Source organism: Zonotrichia leucophrys, unplaced genomic scaffold (assembly GCF_028769735.1).
Source record: "Zonotrichia leucophrys gambelii isolate GWCS_2022_RI unplaced genomic scaffold, RI_Zleu_2.0 Scaffold_281_67234, whole genome shotgun sequence".
NCBI lineage: Eukaryota > Metazoa > Chordata > Aves > Passeriformes > Passerellidae > Zonotrichia > Zonotrichia leucophrys.
The window spans coordinates 1-14,833 of record NW_026992486.1 but is presented as its reverse complement, the minus strand read 5'-3'; the positions used below and the strand labels follow the sequence as shown (position 1 = coordinate 14,833).

General features: G+C 61.6%; 1 protein-coding gene across 1 annotated transcript; it reads right to left on the bottom strand.

The window, feature by feature from the left end:
- Positions 1 to 132: 132 nt before the first annotated feature.
- On the bottom strand, positions 133 to 13,845 carry CDK20 (cyclin dependent kinase 20). The gene is made up of 8 exons (XM_064700955.1): positions 13,624 to 13,845; positions 13,435 to 13,548; positions 9,893 to 10,081; positions 8,282 to 8,403; positions 8,124 to 8,186; positions 6,544 to 6,667; positions 2,682 to 2,837; positions 133 to 344 (listed from the first exon to the last, which is right to left on the bottom strand). Exons 1-8 carry the CDS (start codon positions 13,708 to 13,710, stop codon positions 186 to 188), a joined length of 1,014 nt encoding a protein of 337 aa, XP_064557025.1. The 5' UTR covers positions 13,711 to 13,845; the 3' UTR covers positions 133 to 185.
- Positions 13,846 to 14,833: the final 988 nt, after the last annotated feature.

Here is a 14,833-nt window from a genome sequence, read left to right as displayed (position 1 = left end):
GGGTCCCAGGGCCCTGGGGTGTCAATGGGGCTCCCCATTTTGGGAAGGGGTCCAGTGCCCTGGGGTGTCAATGGGGTCCCCCATTGTGGGAGGGGTCCCAGGGCCCCGCGGGGGGGCAGTGGCAGGATGGGGGTGTCAATGGGGCTCCCCCATTTTGGGGAGGGGTCCCAGGGCCCCTGGGGGTGTCAATGGGGGTCCCCCATTGTGGGGAGGGGTCCCAGGGCCCCGCGGGGGGGCAGCTCCAGCGCCGTGTCCAGGCTGAACTCGGGGGGCTGCCGGGGCCCCCCCGGGGGCGGGGGGGGGCTCAGCTCCTGCGGCCCGAAGAAAAAGGGGTGCAGCAGGGCCTGGGGGGGAGGGGCGTCAGGGGGGCGACCCCCAATGCCCAATGCCCAATCCCCAATTCCCCAATCCCCAATTCCCAATTCCCCAATTCCCCAATGCCCCAATGCCCCAATTCCCCAATTCCCAATTCCCAATTCCCCATTCTCAATCCCCAATTCCCAATTCCCATTCCCATTCCAATCCCCAATTCCCAATCCCCAATTCCCCAATTCCCAAATCCCCAATTCCCCAATCCCCAATTCCCAATCCCCAATTCCCAATCCCCAATGCCCCATCCCAATTCCCCAATTCCCAATTCCCCAATTCCCCAATGCCCAATTCCCAATTCCCCAATCCCCAATTCCCCAATTCCCAATTCCCCAATTCCCAATGCCCCAATCCCCAATTCCCCATTGCCCCAATTCCCCAATGCCCCAATGCCCCAATTCCCCAATTCCCAATTCCCAATCCCCAATCCCCAATCCCCAATTCCCCATTGCCCCAATGCCCCAATGCCCCAATTCCCAATTCCCCAATGCCCCAATTCCCAATGCCCCAATCCCCAATTCCCAATTCCCAATTCCCCAATTCCCCAATTCCCCAATTCCCAATTCCCCAATTCCCAATCCCCAATTCCCAATTCCCCAATTCCCAATCCCCAATTCCCCAATTCCCAATTCCCCAATTCCCAATTCCCCAATTCCCAATCCCCAATTCCCCAATTCCCAATTCCCAATCCCCAATTCCCAATCCCCAATTCCCAATTCCCAATCCCAATTCCCAATCCCCAATCCCCAATTCCCAAATCCCCAATTCCCAATTCCCAATGCCCCAATTCCCAATGCCCCAATTCCCAATTCCCAATTCCCCAATTCCCAATCCCCATTCCCATGCCCAATTCCCAATCCCAACCCCAATCCCAATCCCCAATTCCCCAGTCCCCAATTCCCCAATTCCCAATGCCCAATTCCAATTCCCCATTGATCCAGTGCCCCAGTGCCGCCCAATTCCCCACTGCTCCCAGTTGCCCCCACTGCCCCCCAGTGCTCCCAGTCCCTCTCCCAGTGCTCCCAGTTCCCCCAGTACCTGGTATGCCCGGGGTCTCAGCCGTGCCTGGTACCACAGTGGGTCCATGGCTCCATCAGGGATACCCCAGTGCCCCCAGTCCCTCCCAGTCCCCCCAGTGCCCCCAGTCCCCTCCCAGTTCTCCCAGTTCCATACCTGGTGTGCCCGGGGTCTCAGCCGTGCCCGGTACCGCAGTGGGTCCATGGCTCCATCAGGGATACCCCAGTTCCCCAGTCCCTCCCAGTGCCCCCAGTTCCTCCCAGTCCCTCCCAGTTCCCCCAGTCCCTCCCAGTTCCCCCATTGCCCCCAGTCCCTCCCAGTCCCCCCAGTCCCCCCCAGTCCGTACCTGGTGTGCCCGGGGTCTCAGCCGTGCCCGGTAGCACAGCAGGTCCATGGCTCCATCGTGGGTACCCCAGTTCCCCAGTCTCTCCCAGTGCTCCCAGTTCCCCATTGCCCCCAGCTCCCCAGTGCCCCCAGTCCCTCCAGTCCGTACCTGGTGCCCGGGGTCTCAGCCATGCCCCGTACTGCAGTGGGTCCATGCTCCATTGGGGTACCCCAATTCCCCATTCCCCAGTTCCCCCAGTCTCTCCCAGTCCCTCCCAGTTCCATACCTGGTGTGCCCGGGGTCTCAGCCGTGCCTGGTACCGCAGTGGGTCCATGGCTCCATCAGGGATACCCCAGTTCCCCCCAGTGTCCCCAGTGCCCCCCGTTCCCCATTGCCCCCAGTCCCTCCCAGTGCCCCCAGTCCTCTCCCAGTTCCCCCAGTGCCCCCAGTCCCTCCCAGTCCCTCCCAGTTCCCCCATGTTCCCCCAGTCCATCCCAGTATATCCCAGTCCCTCCCAGTTCCATACCTGGTGTGCCCGGGGTCTCAGCCATGCCCGGTAGCGCAGCAGGTCCATGGTTCCATCAGGGATACCCATTCCCCCAGTGTCCCCAGTGCCCCCGTTCCCCATTGCCCCAGTCCCTCCCATTGCCCCAGTCCCTCCCAGTTCCCCCAGTTCCCCCAGTCCCTCCAGTTCCCCCAGTCCCTCCCAGTCCCTCCCAGTTCCGTACCTGGTGTGCCCGGGGTCTCAGCCGTGCCCGGTACCGCAGTGGGTCCATGGCTCCATCAGGGATACCCCAGTCCTCCAGTGCCCCAGTTCCCATTGCCCCATTGCCCAGTCCTCCAGTTCCCCATTGCCCCCAGTCCTCCCAGTCCCTCCCAGTTCCCAGCCCCTCCCAGTTCCCCAGTGCCCCCAGTCCCTCCCAGTCCCCCCAGTCCCTCCCAGTCCCTCCCAGTCCCTCCCAGTCCGTACCTGGTGTGCCCGGGGCCTCAGCCGTGCCCGGTAGCGCAGCAGCTGCCGCAGCAGGTCCAGCGCCGCGGGGTCAGCGCCCGGCACCAGCAGCTGCAGCGGCGGCGCCGCCCGCGGCCGGAACCGCAGCTTGGGGAAATCCGGCAGCTGCGACAGCTCCTGCGACACCGAGACCAGTATGAACCAGTATGGACCAGTATGGACCGGTATAAACCAGTACGGACCAGTACGGACCAGTATAAACCAGAATGGACCAGCAAAGGTCAGCACAGACCCGCGGCCGGAACCGCAGCTTGGGGAAATCCGGCAGCTGCGACAGCTCCTGCGACACCGAGACCAGTATAAACCAGTATGGACCAGTATAGACCGGTATAAACCAGTATGGACCAGTATGGACCAGTATAAACCAGAATGGACCAGCACAGGTCAGCACAGACCCGCGGCCGGAACCGCAGCTTGGGGAAATCCGGCAGCTGCGACAGCTCCTGCCAGACCGAGACCAGTATGAACCAGTACGGACCAGTATAGACCAGTATGGACCAGTATAGACCGGTATAAACCAGTACGGACCAGTATGGACCAGTATAAACCAGTACGGACCAGTATAGACCGGTATAAACCAGTACGGACCAGTATGGACCTGTATAAACCTGTACGGACCAGTATGGACCAGTATAAACCAGTACGGACCAGTATAGACCGGTATAAACCAGTACGGACCAGTATAGACCAGTATAAACCAGTATGGGAACAGTATGGATCATTATCAACCAGTATAAACCAGTATGGACCAGTATGGGAACAGTATGGACCAGTATGGATCATTATAAACCAGTAAGGACCAGTATGGCCCAGTATGGACCAGTATGGACCAGTATGGACCAGTATGGACCAGTATAAACCAGTACGGACCAGTATAGACCGGTATAAACCAGTACGGACCAGTATGGACCAGTATAAACCAGTACGGACCAGTATAGACCGGTATAAACCAGTACGGACCAGTATGGACCAGTATGGACCAGTATAAACCAGTACGGACCAGTATAGACCAGTATGGACCAGTATGGACCAGTATGGACCAGTATGGACCAGTATGGACCAGTATGGACCAGTATAAACCAGTATGGACCAGTATGGACCAGTATAAACCTGTATGGACCAGTATGGACCAGTATAGACTAGCGTGGGCCAATGTGAGCCAGTATGAACCAGTATGAACCAGTGCAGGCCAGTGTAAACCAGTAAAGACCAGTATGGGCCAGTGTAAACCAGTATAGACCAGTATGGACCAGTATGGGCCAGTATAAACCAGTAAAGACCAGTATGGGCCAGTGTAAACCACTGCAGGCCTGTATGGGCCAATGTAAACCAGTATGGACCACTATAAACCAGTGCAGACCAGTATAGGCCAGTATAGACCAATATAAATCAGTACAAACCAGTATAGACCAGTGTAAACCAGTGCAGACCAGTACGCACCAGTACAAACCAGTATAAACGACCCCAGACAGGTATGCATTACTTATACCACTACAAACCACTATGAACCAGTATAAACCAGTATAGACCAGTATAAACTAGTGCAGACCAGTACAAACCACTATAAACCAGTGCAGGCCAGCATGGGCCAGCACAGACCAGTATAGGCCAATATAAACCAGTATAAACCAGTGCTCACCAGTATAAACCAGTGCTCACCAGTATAAACCAGTACAAACTAGTCCAGACCAGTACATACCACTCATACCAGTACACGCAACTACGGACCAGTACAAACCAGTACAGACCAGTATAACCTAACGCACGGCAACACGTACCAGTACAAACCAGTATAAACCAGCACACACCAGCATGTACTGGTGCAAACCACTATGGACCAGCTTAAACCAGTACAGACCAGTATAAACCAGTACAGACCAGTATAGACCAGTGCACACCAGGGCCTCCCAGTGCCCCTCCTGCCCCTCTCCCAGTTCCTCCCAGTGCTCCCAGTCCATCCCAGTATAACCCAGTCCATCCCAGTGCTCCCAGTCCATCCCAGTGCTCCCAGTCCATCCCAGTTTGTTCTCAGTCCCTCCCAGTTTGTTCCCAGTCCCTCCCAGTCCATCCCAGTCCATCCCAGTCCATCCCAGTTTGTTCCCAGTCCCTCCCAGTTTGTTCCCAGTCCATCCCAGTCCCTCCCAGTTCCATCCCAGTCCCTCCCAGTCCCTCCCAGTTTGTTCCCAGTCCCTCCCAGTCCCTCCCAGTCCCTCCCAGTCCATCCCAGTTTGTTCCCAGTATATCCCAGTCCATCCCAGTATAACCCAGTCCATCCCAGTCCATCCCAGTATATCCCAGTCCCTCCCAGTATAACCCAGTCCATCCCAGTCCATCCCAGTCCCTCCCAGTTTGTTCCCAGTCCCTCCCAGTCCATCCCAGTATAACCCAGTCCCTCCCAGTCCATCCCAGTCCATCCCAGTTTGTTCCCAGTCCATCCCAGTCCCTCCCAGTTCCATCCCAGTCCATCCCAGTATAACCCAGTCCATCCCAGTCCCTCCCAGTCCCTCCCAGTTTGTTCCCAGTCCATCCCAGTCTCTCCCAGTCCATCCCAGTCTCTCCCAGTCCATCCCAGTCTCTCCCAGTCCCTCCCAGTTTGTTCCCAGTCCATCCCAGTTTGTTCCCAGTCCATCCCAGTCTCTCCCAGTCCATCCCAGTCCCTCCCAGTCCATCCCAGTTTGTTCTCAGTCCATCCCAGTCCCTCCCAGTCCATCCCAGTCCATTCCCAGTCCCTCCCAGTCCCTCCCAGTCCATCCCAGTCCCTCCCAGTTTGTTCCCAGTCCCTCCCAGTCCATCCCAGTTTGTTCCCAGTCCCTCCCAGTTTGTTCCCAGTCCCTCCCAGTTTGTTCCCAGTCCATCCCAGTCTCTCCCAGTCCATCCCAGTCCCTCCCAGTTCCATCCCAGTTCCATCCCAGTCCCTCCCAGTATAACCCAGTCCCTCCCAGTTTGCTCCCAGTCCCTCCCAGTCCATCCCAGTTTGTTCCCAGTCCCTCCCAGTCCCTCCCAGTTTGTTCCCAGTCCATCCCAGTCCCTCCCAGTCCATCCCAGTTTGTTCCCAGTCCCTCCCAGTTTGTTCCCAGTCCATCCCAGTCCCTCCCAGTTCCCTCCCAGTCCATCCCAGTTTGTTCCCAGTCCCTCCCAGTCCATCCCAGTCCCTCCCAGTCCATCCCAGTTTGTTCCCAGTCCCTCCCAGTCCATCCCAGTCCCTCCCAGTTTGTTCCCAGTCCATCCCAGTTTGTTCCCAGTCCATCCCAGTTTGTTCTCAGTCCCTCCCAGTTTGTTCCCAGTCCCTCCCAGTCCATCCCAGTTTGCTCCCAGTCCATCCCAGTCCATCCCAGTTTGTTCCCAGTCCCTCCCAGTTTGTTCCCAGTCCCTCCCAGTCCATCCCAGTACATCCCAGTCCATCCCAGTCCCTCCCAGTTCCTCCCAGTCCATCCCAGTTTGTTCCCAGTCCATCCCAGTTTGTTCCCAGTCCCTCCCAGTTTGTTCCCAGTTCCCTCCCAGTCCATCCCAGTCCCTCCCAGTTTGATCCCAGTCCATCCCAGTCCCTCCCAGTCCATCCCAGTTTGGTCTCAGTCCCTCCCAGTTTGTTCCCAGTTCCCTCCCAGTCCATCCCAGTTTGTTCCCAGTTCCCTCCCAGTCCACCCCAGTCCATCCCAGTTTGTTCCCAGTCTCTCCCAGTCCCTCCCAGTCCATCCCAGTCCATCCCAGTTTGTTCCCAGTCCCTCCCAGTCCCTCCCAGTCCCTCCCAGTATATCCCAGTCCCTCCCAGTCCCTCCCAGTTTGTTCCCAGTCCCTCCCAGTCCATTCCCAGTGCTCCCAGTACCGGCCAGTCGCGGGCGCTGGGCGTTCCCAGCGCTCCCAGCACGCAGCACAGCTGCTCGATGTCGTTCTCCCCCGGGAACAGCGGCGACAGCGTCAGCAGCTCCCCGAAAATGCAGCCCACGGCCCTGGGCACCCCAAATATCACAGGGAGCCCCAAAATCCCATGGGAACCCCCAGAAATCCCACAGGGACCACAAAATCCCAGGGGGACACCCCAAAACCCCACAGGGACCCCCAAAATCTCACAGGGACTCCCCCAAAATCCCAGGGGATCCCCAAAATCTCACAAGGACACCCCAAAACCCCACAGGGACACCCCAAAATCCCATGGGGACCCCAAAATCCCACATGGACCCCCCAGAATCCCACAGGAACCCCCAAAACCCCACAGGGACCCCAAAACCCCACAGGGACCCCCCAAAACCCCACAGGGACCCCCAAAATCCCATGGAGACCCCAAAATCCCAGAGGGACACCCCCAAAACCCCACAGGGACCCCAAAATCTCACATGAACACCCCCAAAACCCCAGGGGATCCCCAAAATCTCACAGGGACACCCCAAAACCCCACAGGGACCCCAGAATCCCATGAGGACCCCAGAATCCCAGGGGAACCCCAAAATCCCAGGGGAACCCCCAAAATCTCAGAGGGACCCCCCAAAACCCCACAGGGACACCCCAAAACCACACAGGGACCCCCAAAATCCCACATGGACACCCCCAAAACCCCACAGGGACACCCCAAAACCCCATGGGAACCCCAAAATCTCACAGGGACACCCCAAAATCCCACGGGGACCCCCCAGAATCCCATGGACACCCCAAAATCCCAGAGGATCCCAAAATCTCACAGGGACCCACCAGAAATCCAGGGGATTCAGAAAACCCAATAGGGACCCCCAAAATCCCACAGGGACCCCCCAAAATCCCAGGGGGACCCCCAAAACCCCACAGGAGACTCAAAAACCCCACAGCAACACTCCAAAATCCCGCAGGGACCCCAAAATCAAGGGGATCCCCGAAACCCCACAGGGACCCCAAAATCTCATGAGGACCCCAGAATCCCAGGGGAACCCCAAAATCCCAGGGGAACCCCCAAAACCCCACAGGGACCCCCCAAACCCCACAGGGACCCCCAAAACCCCACAGGGACCCCAAAATCCCATGAGGACCCCAAAATCCCACAGAGGAACCCCCAAAATCTCAGAGGGACACCCCAAAACCCCACAGGAATCCCCAAAACCCCACAGGGACACCCAAACCCCCACAGTGACCCCTGAAACCCCACAGGGACACCCCCAAAATCCCACATGGACACCCCCAAAACCCCAGGGGATCCCCAAAATCTCACAGGGACACCCCAAAATCTCACAGGGATGCCCCAGAAATCAAGGGGATCCCCAAAACCCCACAGGGACCCCAAAATCTCACAGGGACACCCCAAACCCCACAGGGACCCTCCAAAACCCCACAGGGACCCCCAAAATCCCACAGGGACACCCCAAAACCCCACAGGGACCCCCCAAAACCCCACAGAGACCCCCCCAAAATCCCAGGACCCCCCCAAACCCTCTCACCCACCACAGATCCACGCCCTCGTCGTAGTGCCGGGCGCCGTAGAGCAGCTCGGGGGCTCGGTACCACCTGCACAAACGGGGGGGGGCTCAGGGGGCTCCCCCTCATTTTGGGGGTGCACCCCGCCCTCCCCGGGGCGGGGGGGGACACCCCAAATCCCGTACCTGGTGGCCACCTGGTGGCTGTAGGGGCGCCCCGAGGGCGGGCCCAGCACCCGCGCCAGCCCGAAATCCGCCAGCTTGAGGCGCCCGGCGCTGTCCAGCAGCAGATTGGCCGGCTTGAGGTCCTGCACCCCAAAACCGCCATCAGGGGGGACCCCAATGCTGGGGGAGCCCCCCCAGACCGGGCACGGCCCCCACATGGAGGGTATTGGGGTGTTCTCCGTGATTTTGGGGTGCCCCGGTGCTTTCAATCCCTGCAGGTATTGGGGGACCCCTCAGGTGCCCGCCCCGGCTTTGGGGTGTTGTGCAGCCTTCCCCCCACCCCGATTTGGGGTCCCCCACCCCGATTTGGGGTCCCCCACCCCCCAATTTTGGGGTGCCCACCCCAGTTTTGGGGTGTCCTCCAGCTGGCTGAGCCTCTTCCACTCCAATTTTGGGGTCCCCCCATTTTTGGGGTTCCTCACCCCGTTTTGGGGTCCTCATTCCCGTTTTTGGGGTCCCTCACCCTGTGCACGAGGCGCTGGCCGTGCACGTGGCCCAGGCCCCCCATTTTTGGGGTCCCCATTCCCATTTTCGGGGTCCCCATTCCCATTTTGGGGTCCCCATTCCCATTTTGGGGTCCCCATTCCCATTTTGGTGACCCCATTCCCGTTTCGGGGTCCCTCACCCCATTTTCGGGGTCCCTCACCCTGTGCACCAGGCGCTGGCCGTGCACGTGGCCCAGCCTCCCCATTTTCGTGGTCCCCATTCCCATTTTTGGGGTCCCCATCCCCATTTCGGGGTCCCCAACCCCATTTTGGGGTCCCCATTCCCATTTTTGGGGTCCCCCACCCCATTTTCGGGGTCCCTCACCCCGTTTTCGGGGTCCCTCACCCTGTGCACGAGGCGCTGGCCGCGCACGTGGCCCAGGCCCCCCATTTTTGTGTTCCCCTATCCCATTTTTGGGGTCCCTCACCCCGTTTTGGGGTCCCCATTCCTGTTTATGGGGTCCCAATTCCCGATTTTGGGGTCCCCATTCCCATTTTTGGGGTCCCCATTCCCATTTTCGGGGTCCCCATTCCCATTTTTGGGGTCCCCATTCCCATTTTTGGGGTCCCCATTCCCGTTTCGGGGTCCCTCACCCTGTGCACCAGGCGCTGGCCGTGCACGTGGCCCAGGCCCCCCATTTTTGGGATCCCCATTCCCATTTCGGGGTCCCCATCCCCATTTTTGGGGCCCCTCACCCTGTGCAGCAGGCACTGGCCATGCACATGGGCCAGCCCCCCCATTTTTGGGGTCCCCATTCCCGTTTCGGTGTCCCCATTCCCATTTTAGGGGTCCCTCACCCATTTTGGGGTCCTTCACCCTGTACAGCAGGCACTGGCTGTGCATGTGCCCAAGCCCCCCCCCCCCCATTTTTGGGGTCCCCATTCCCATTTTTGGGGTCCCCATTCCCATTTCGGTGTCCCCATTCCCATTTCAGGTTCCCCATCCCCATTTCGGGGTCCCCATCCCCATTTCGGGGTCCCTCACCCCATTTTCGGGGTCCCTCACCCTGTGCACCAGGCGCTGGCCGTGCACGTGGCCCAGCCCTCCCATTTTTGGGGTCCCCATTCCCGTTTCGGGATCCCTCACCCTGTGCACCAGGCGCTGGCCGTGCACGTGGCCCAGCCCCCGCAGGGTCATGGCCAGCAGGGCCCGCACCCGGGCCGGGGGCAGCGGGGCCGGGGCCGCCCGCAGGAGCCCCCCCAGGTCCCCCACGAGCAGCTCCAGGGCCAGAACCACGGCGGGGCCCTGGGCGAAGGCGGCGCGGAGACGGATCACCTGTGGGGACAGCAATGGGGACAGTGACACAGGGACAGGGACACAGGGACAGGGACAGTGACAGTGACACAGGGACAGTGACAGTGACACAGGGACACAGTGACACAGGGACAGTGACACAGTGACACAGGGACAGGGACACAGTGACAGAACCACGGCCGGGCCCTGGGCGAAGGCGGCGCGGAGACGGATCACCTGTGGGGACAGGGACAGGGACACAGGGACAGGGACAGGGACAGGGACACAGGGACACAGGGACAGGGACACAGGGACAGTGACACAGGGACACCAGGGACAGTGACAGTGACACAGGGACAGGGACACAGTGACAGAACCACGGCGGGGCCCTGGGCGAAGGCGGCGCGGAGACGGATCACCTGTGGGGACAGGGACAGGGACAGTGACACAGGGACACAGGGACAGGGACACAGGGACACAGGGACAGTGACAGTGACACAGGGACAGAACCACGGCGGGGCCCTGGGCGAAGGCGGCGCGGAGACGGATCACCTGTGGGGACAGCAGTGGGGACAGTGACACAGTGACAGGGACACCAGGGACAGTGACACAGGGACAGGGACACAGTGACACAGTGACACCTGGGCCAGAACCACCACAGGGCCCTGGGCAAAGGCGGCGCGGAGACGGATCACCTGTGGGGACAGGGACAGGGACAGTGACAGTGACACAGTGACACCAGGGACAGGGACACCAGGGACAGTGACACAGTGACACAGGGACAGGGACAGGGACACAGGGACACAGGGACAGTGACACAGGGACAATGACACAATGACAGAACCACGGCGGGGCCCTGGGCGAAGGCGGCGCGGAGACGGATCACCTGTGGGGACAGGGACAGGGACAGTGACACAGGGACACAGTGACACCAGGGACAGTGACACAGTGACACAGGGACACAGTGACACAGTGACAGTGACACAGTGACACAGGGACAGCAGGGACAGTGACAGTGACACAGGGACAGTGACACAGTGACAGTGACAGTGACAGGGACACAGGGACAGGGACACAGGGACAGTGACAGTGACACAGGGACAGTGACACAGGGACAGTGACACAGGGACACAGAGACAGTGACAGTGACACAGTGACAGTGACACAGTGACACAGTGACACAGTGACACAGTGACAGAACCACGGCGGGGCCCTGGGCGAAGGCGGCGCGGAGACGGATCACCTGTGGGGACAGGGACAGGGACAGTGACACAGGGACACAGGGACAGTGACACAGGGACACAGGGACAGTGACACAGTGACACAGGGACACAGGGACACAGGGACACAGGAACACAGGAACACAGGGACAGTGACACAGTGACACAGGGACAGTGACACAGTGACACAGTGACACAGTGACAGGGACAGTGACACAGTGACAGAACCACGGCGGGGCCCTGGGCAAAGGCGGCGCGGAGACGGATCACCTGTGGGGACAGGAACAGGGACAGTGACACAGTGACACAGGGACAGTGACACAGGGACAGAACCACGGCGGGGCCCTGGGCGAAGGCGGCGCGGAGCCGGATCACCTGTGGGGACAGGGACAGGGACACAGGGACAGTGACACAGAGACAGTGACACAGGGACACAGGGACAGGGACACAGGGACAGTGACAGTGACAGTGACAGAACCACGGCGGGGCCCTGGGCGAAGGCGGCGTGGAGCCGGATCACCTGTGGGGACAGGGACAGGGACACAGGGACACAGGGACACCGTGACAGAGACACAGTGACAGTGACACAGTGACACAGTGACACAGTGACAGAACCACGGCGGGACCCTGGGCAAAGGCGGCGCGGAGACGGATCACCTGTGGGGACAGCAGTGGGGACAGTGACACAGGGACACAGTGACACAGGGACAGTGACACAGGGACAGTGACACAGGGACACAGGGACAGTGACACAGTGACACAGTGACACAGTGACACAGGGACAGTGACAGTGACACAGGGACACAGTGACACAGTGACAGTGACACAGTAACAGTGACACCTGGGCGAAGGCGGCCTGGAGCCGGATCACCTGTAGGGACAGGGACAGGGAAAGTGACACAGGGACAGGGACACAATGACAGTGACAGAGTGACAGTGACAGTGACACAGGGACAGTGACACAGGGACAGTGACACAGGGACACAGTAACAGTGACACAGTAACAGTGACACAGGGACAGTGACACAGGGACAGTGACACAGGGACACTGACACAGGGACACAGTAACAGTGACACAGTGACGCAGTGACAGTGACACAGGGACAGTGACACCTGGGCGAAGGCGGCCCGGAGCCGGATCACCTGTGGGGGGGACAGGAGTGGGGACATCGGGGGACAGCAGGAACAGCCGGGACATCACCAGGGATAGCGGGATTGGAGCTGGATCACTTGTGGGGACAGCGGGGACATCAAGCAAGGGACATCAGGAACATCGGGGACACTGGGGGCAGTGACACCAGGGGAACACCGAGATTGGAGCCGGATCATCTGCGGGGACAATGCGGGGGGACAGTGACACCTGGGGGGGACAGTGGGGACATCAGCGGGGACAGCAGGGACAGCAAGGGGACATCAGTGGGGACAGCAGGACTGGAGCTGGATCACCCGTGGGGACAGCAGGGGAACTTCAGGGGACAGAGGGGACAGAGAGGGGACATCAGCAGGGACAGCAGGGACAGCAAGACTGGAGCCAGATCACCTGTGGGGACATCAGGGGAACTTCAGGGGACAGAGGGGACAGAGGGGGGACATCAGCAGGGACAGCAGGACTGGAGCTGGATCACCTGCGGGGACAGCGGGGGGACAGCAGGGGGACAACAATGGGGGACATCCAGCAGCGATGTCAGTGGGGACATGAGGAACATTGGGGACATCGGGGACCGTGGCACCTGGAGGGGACACTGGGGAGACACCGGGATTGGAGAGGACTCAGCTGGGGGAGGGGACACCGAAGGGACACGGGGACCCCGAAACTGGGGGGGACACGGGGACCCTAGAGAAGGGGGGAACCCTGACCTGGGGGCACAGGCCCACAACTGGGGGACACGGGGGGGCCTTATGGGGACACCAGGACTGTGGGGGGAGGGGGACCCCGCGTCTTGCGGGGGGACACCGAGATGGGCTCGGGGGGCTCCGGGGACTCGGGAAGGGGCACAGGGGACTATGGGGGGGGCACAGAGATAGGATCGGGGGGGCACCGAGGACTCGGGGGTGGCACAAGGGACGATGGGGGGACAACAAGGACAATGGGGGGGTACCAGGGACTCGGGGAGGCCCCGGATTTGGGGTCCCCGGGCTCAGGGGTCACTCGAGGGTCACTCAGGGCTCACTCACATGGGGGTGGGCCTCCATCTCGCGCAGGGCTTTGATCTCGCGCAGGGTCTGTGGGGGCAGCCCCTCCTCGGGGCGCCGCAGCGGAACCTTCTTGAGGGCCACCAGCTCCCCGGTCTGGGGGGACACGGGGGTCAGGCAGGCCCCGCCGAGCCGCGTTACCGACCCCCAGCCCCTGGTCCCCGGTCCCACCTCGCGGTGCTTGGCCTTGAACACGACGCCGTGCGCGCCCTCCCCGATGCGGCCCAGCACGATGTACTGCTCCATGCCGCGGGGCATTGTGGGCCGGCTCCGTCCTCCACCGCCCCACACTGCCCCGCGCCGAGCCCGCCGCACCTGGTTGCCATGGAGATAGGCCCCGCCCCTGACAACCAGCCCTGGCAACAGCCAATAGCGCCCCGCTCTGCACAATGAGGTCCCGCCCCTAGCAACGCTCTCCCAAGCAACAGGCCACCCCCCTAGCATGCATCAGTGCATCCTTGCAAACCCCGCCCCTAGCAACCAAGTCAGGCCCCGCCCCTAGCAACGCAACCGACCCTAGCAACACGGGAAAGATCCCCGGCAACGAGGCCCCGCCCATAGCAACGGAGCCCCGCCCCTTAGCAACCAGACCCCGCCCAGCCAGCATCCCCAGCTCCCCGGCAACCGCGCCCCGCCCTTGGCAACGGCCGCCCCGTCGCGCGCCGCCATTTGGCCGCGCCACGCTCTGATTGGTCAGCGCTGCCGCGCGGGGCGGGACGGCGGGCGCTGATTGGTGGACGCGGGGGCCCCGCCCCTTTCCCCTCAGGCGGGCGGGCGGCGCGCCGGGCGAGGCGCGGGCGGGGGATTTGGGGGCATTTCGGGGTTTTTTGGGTTTTTTTGGGGTTTTTGGGGGTCCCGGCACGCAGCGAGCCCCGCTCGGGTCGGGATGGCGGCGCTGCCTCCGCGAGAGTTCGCGGCGCAGGTGCTGCCCGGCTGCGTGGTGCCCACGGCGCGCCAGGGCCTGGCCCAGCTCTGGCCGCTGCTGCTGCTCTGCCTCGGGGCGCGGCTGCTGCACCGGCTGCGTGAGTGCGACCGGACGGGGGGACACCGGGGGGAACCGGGGCCCTGGGCAGGCCGGAGGGGTGGGGGACATCCGGTAGGCCGGGGAGAACCGCGGCCCTGGGGGGAACGGGGACCCTGGGCAGGCCGGAGGGATGGGGGCACATCCAGGGGTCCCGGGGCTCTGTGGGGACACGCGAGGGGCTGGGGGGAACCGGGACCCTGGGCAGGCCGGAGGGATGGGGGGACACCCGGGGGCCCGGGAGGAACCGGGGGTGTGAGGAGGCCGGAGGGGTGGGGAGTACACCCGAGGGTCCGGGGGTTCCGGGGGGCCTGGGGGTTCCGGGGGTCTGGAGGCCTGGGGGTGTTCCCGGGTTTGGGG